Source organism: Echiichthys vipera (assembly GCF_963691815.1).
Source record: "Echiichthys vipera genome assembly, chromosome: 1".
Classification (NCBI taxonomy): Eukaryota; Metazoa; Chordata; class Actinopteri; order Perciformes; family Trachinidae; genus Echiichthys; species Echiichthys vipera.
Window position 1 is genome coordinate 23,380,196 of NC_139826.1, and position 4,846 is coordinate 23,385,041.

Genomic DNA, 4,846 nt, shown 5'->3' on the forward strand with positions numbered 1-4,846 from the left:
AAGTCTATTAAAACAACCTTCTGATGAATTATCAACAGACTGAGCATCACTGAGACAGCTCTGAGATCTAAGGAGCGCACGATCATAGCCATCTGGAACACAAATAACTTTACCTTAAGAAAGATCTAGGTCTATGAAACCCTGGGGGACTGCACCTAAGTAACACATCAGACAGTCTTATTCTTAAAGTAACTGGCAACATCTGATATTCTCTTTTGCAAGTTGCTGTTTGTCTCTACTGCACAACTGAGACTTCTAGAAAAAGGAATAAATATTATCTAGGACTATTTCTGGCAATCAAACTGCTACTCTAGCATTGCTGCTATTTTTCTATGAATAAAATTAATGAAAAGTTTGCAATAACAAAATGCACAAAGAGTGTTTTATTATTATTTTTAGAAAATGTAACAGACAGTACACAGGTATGCAAACAGGAAAAGTGGTAGGAATAAAAAAGTATGCATCAAAATAAAATTCAAAAACTTCTTCAAAGTATAAAACATGGCTAAAAAAAGCTGAATCACATTCAACAAGAGTGAATACACAATAACACCTAAATTATCAAAAAAACTTCCATGTTTTCTTGTCAAAGGGAACTCTAATCAACCCCACTTTTGTTCAAATATGCCAAGGACAAAAGTCTTATAAATTATTATCCTCATTTGTCTTCTGCTTCTTGAGCTCCCGCACTGACCTGAAAGCTCTGACTGCTAACACTGTTCCAAAGATGAAAACAAACACCCCCAGCACCCCAAAGAGCCCTCCTGCAATATCTGCACCGTGGAACTGGCACTCAAAGCCCTTGTGCCCTTTGCTCTTATACATCTGCTCTCTCTCAGTACAGATGGGATTGTTATAGGTTCCCTGCAGCTTAATAAAGTAAAAGGCCAGTGCAGGAATGTAGCCCAGTCCAATCAGGAGATTTAGCAGAGCCTCTCCCAGCAGCACAGGGGGCCAGCGGAAAGGGACCCTAAAAATCCCCAGGGCAAGCATGGCACAGGCGTAGATCATTAAAACCCCACCACAGGCCATAGTGAAGACGTACGGAGGCCTCTTGAGCTCATGGAACAGCCGGTCCAGCTCCTTCACCCTGTCTGCATCGGCTCCAGTGAAGGCACCGGCTCCACCAAAGTGATAATAGTAGATTCCACCCAGGCTGGCTAGGTCACGGTAACCCCCGTTGTTGCTGTGTGGCACTCCAGCACAGATAACGATTAGCAGATTCACAAACAGCTCCATAAGCTGGCAGAGACCTGGGAGACATGGGATAAATACAATATTCAAGATGCTCTATAAATACTGTGAAAGTATCAAAACGCTTAATCTAAAGAGCAATGCACACAGCCTGTATTCAGAAGCTGTGGCTTTAAACGAGCCCTCAGGACTTCTGTACAGTTGTTATGTCACAGCTATACTATAACACACACACGCGCGCGCACACACACACACACACACACACACACACACACACACACACACACACACACACACACACACACACACACACACACACACACACACACACACACACACACACACACACACACACACACACACACACACACACACACACACACACACACACACACACACACACACACACACACACACACACACACACACACACACACACACACACACACACAAAAAAGCCTTGGTCCTTGTTAACTTCCTGTCAGTTGATGCCATTCACATACACTGCAACGGGAAATAAACTAGGACAGATTAAGAATGTTTATGTTTACATCTCCTCGAAAAAGTCTATACACACTTTAGCAGCTTATAACTCAATTATATATATATATATATATATATATATATATATTGTCATTAAAAGAGGAAATGATAAATATTTCAAAAAACATATTAGAGTTTATTTTGTCTAATATGTAATATATATCCTAACAAATTCCAGAAACGTACACTGATGAGCATGCACTTTGATTGTAACCAATATTTCACAGAAGATCTCTAAAATAAATATACTTGCCTCTGCTGGTTAAGATGTATCGGAGATTGTAAAGAACTTGTCTGTGTTGTCGCTCATAATACTCCCCTTCAGAGTGATACACTGAAGTCTCTCTGGACCTAAGGGGACAATGCCACAGAATTAATTATATCTCTACAAAACATGTCATTTTACATAAAACTGTAAATAAATTACCCTGCCACAGATGATGAAAGGTGTGTGGGAAAAACATGGCAGTGAGTGCAGGGACTTGTGAATGGAAAGTTTACAGTCCCTTACAGTCTTGAGGGTCCTTCATGGTCGTGGTCTCTGTAAGTAGGTGGCTCATTGTGAGAGGCAGTTGTCATGTCCCTCTGTCTGTCTTGTTTGGCCCTTCTGTCCCCAGCAGAGCCTCTCTTGTCCGCGTCTCTCGGCTTTTGGTTGCGACCTCTACCATCATGTGAAGTTTGGTTTCCATTATGTGAGTAGTCCCTGTCCCTGCTCTTGTACTCATCAGACACATCACTCCTCTGGTGGTGTCTATCCCGCTCTGGCATCTTCCTCTGTCAACAAAAGATGGTTATGGACACAAATCCTATTAAAGACTTTCGTGAACAAAGTGGATAGTTGGCTTCTGTCTCTACGAAACTGCCACTGTGGACACTGGCAAAGCAACATGAATGATTATTTACTGATGATTAATGGCTAACTGAGTTCAGCTGAAGGACCAAAGACAGTGAGAGGTGTCTTAATTTGTAAAGTGGCTTGTAGAGGGGGAAAATGGTGATGATTTTGAACGAATAAATTTGATCATGAGAGGAACATAAAGTCAGCAAACTTAATATTACTTTATTTCAACATAGCAGACCAACGCATATTCTTGGGAGGCCCATAATTCCTAGCAGCGCTCCCTTCTTCCTTCCCTATTGCCAAGTAGGCCTATCGTTCTCGAGTACATGTTTTCGCGTAAACTTCGGTAAATTGTTGTAATCGTGAATCATACCGAGGCACAACATGAGTATATCCTACCTTTGGACGTACACAATCTTGTTTTCGTTTACGACGAGAGAAAAGAAAACAGCCCACCTTACACAGCTTCCTGTGTCCGAGGTTTCCTCCTCCTGACACTCACCTGCTCTGTGCCACGCCCTCTAGTTTAGAGCTCATTTGTGGTAAAACAAATTTAAAAAATATTTTAAAAAGGGATATTTCTACTACTTTAAAAAAGTTTTAGGCTTATTTCCACTTTGTGTATTCGTTTACGATATGTTGAATACATGTATACATTATGTATGCAGGATAATATTACATTGTAAGTATTTAGGCCTATTATATATTGGTTTAGGACTAACCTAGTCATCTTTATTTAATTCACTGGTCTGTTTTATCCAAACAGCACAGGACACAGACAACTTCACTGGTGTTCACCAAAAACCGGAAAGTGTGTAAAACATTGTTGGTTTCAGTCGTGCTCAACTTCCAAAAACACATTTTTTGCGATTCATGCCTCAACCCGGACGTGAACGCACACAGCGCACGCGGTCACGCTTCAATCGTAAAGCTTGCGTCAATAATTCACGACATTACTACCAGTATTTCCGACGAAGCATAGATATATTTCAAAATAAATGTCACTTTAAAATGTCGAGTTTTTTCTGACCCCCACATCCTGTAATTACATGAGACATATACTTATTGACTTGTTGTGTTTATTAATGCAATTATCTGATACAATTAATGACCATAAGAAGATTATGGATTTTCCATTTCAAGTAAAGAGCTCAATCTCTACAACTAGTTTGGGGCAGTGGTAGTTCAGTTTGTGGGGACTTGACTTTGGAACCAATGGGTCAACCAAGCCAGTCAGCATGCACCGTTTTTTTCTTTTGTGTTGGTATTTTGTGTCTGTTAAGCAGCTGTTTTAAATGTGCTATACAATTACAGTTTGACTTGACTTGATTTGACAAAAGTTTACCTTAAGTTAGGAACCCAGCGATGAATGCACATGGCCAGTGATCAATGAACCCCCACTGGAACCAGACTGAATATGGCAGATTTTGATTTATGCATTTATAGAATAGAACAGAAATACTTTATTGCTCCCAAGCTGGGAAATTGCAGTGCTGGGAAATTGCAGCAAGGCTGCATTTACAGCCAAAGCAGGCAACTGACTATTAAGCAGGAGTATGTGCAGACTTTTTTGACTAGGGTGGCCCAAGTAGGGCACTGACTTATGCAGGGGGGCATGTAGTTTGTGCATGTACACACACGTTGTAATGACATTAAACTCTTAACATTCAAGCTAGCTGCAGCCTGGCCCACCGTCTATTTGTCTTTCAGAAGCTGTTGATGGCTAAGTTGTAAATCTAGGGTGAAGATATTTGTTGAATGCCCTAGGTCTTTAGTTTGGGGTTGTAAAGCTTCATGAGGCTGTGATTATATTAGAAGTCACAATAGCTAATTTTGTACCAGAACAAACGCTCTCACTAGAATAAAAATGATTACTATAGGGACTAACATCATCACACATGAATACAATTGAGCTTGTTGAATCCTAATATGTGCACCCAGAGGTCACAGGCTCACAGTAGAATAGTAGACTGGAGGGGATTATTTATAGTTAAAGATGATGACTTTGCACTCTGCACCATTGCACTTATTATCATGTTGACAATTTAATTGACTATTTCTGCGTATGTGAATTGAGAGTGACAAAAAGGCAGTGTTAAATTCCCTCTGTGTTCACGCTTGTTTGTGATTTTATTGTGAAGTCCCGGAGCAAATCACCGCCGGAAGTGTTTGTCGCTATTCCTCGAGCTCACGCTTCCACCAGTACAACCGACCGCGCGCTGGGTTGGCTAGCAAGCGAGGAAGAGGCTAGACAGAAATGGCGGCGAC

At 40.9% G+C, this 4,846-nt stretch overlaps 1 protein-coding gene across 2 annotated transcripts; it reads right to left on the bottom strand.

Annotated features, from left to right (window-relative positions):
* Positions 1-368: 368 nt before the first annotated feature.
* marveld3 (MARVEL domain containing 3) lies at positions 369-3,064 on the bottom strand. 2 transcript variants are annotated; one of them, XM_083915931.1, is made up of 4 exons: positions 2,978-3,064; positions 2,249-2,511; positions 1,991-2,088; positions 369-1,253 (listed from the first exon to the last, which is right to left on the bottom strand). In XM_083915931.1, the coding sequence occupies exons 2-4, from the start codon at positions 2,503-2,505 to the stop codon at positions 643-645; spliced, it is 966 nt and encodes a 321-aa protein (XP_083772057.1). In that variant the 5' UTR covers positions 2,506-2,511; positions 2,978-3,064; the 3' UTR covers positions 369-642. The 2 variants fall into 2 exon arrangements, with proteins under 2 accessions (XP_083772057.1, XP_083772058.1); XM_083915932.1 differs by having other exon boundaries at positions 3,035-3,060.
* Positions 3,065-4,846: the final 1,782 nt, after the last annotated feature.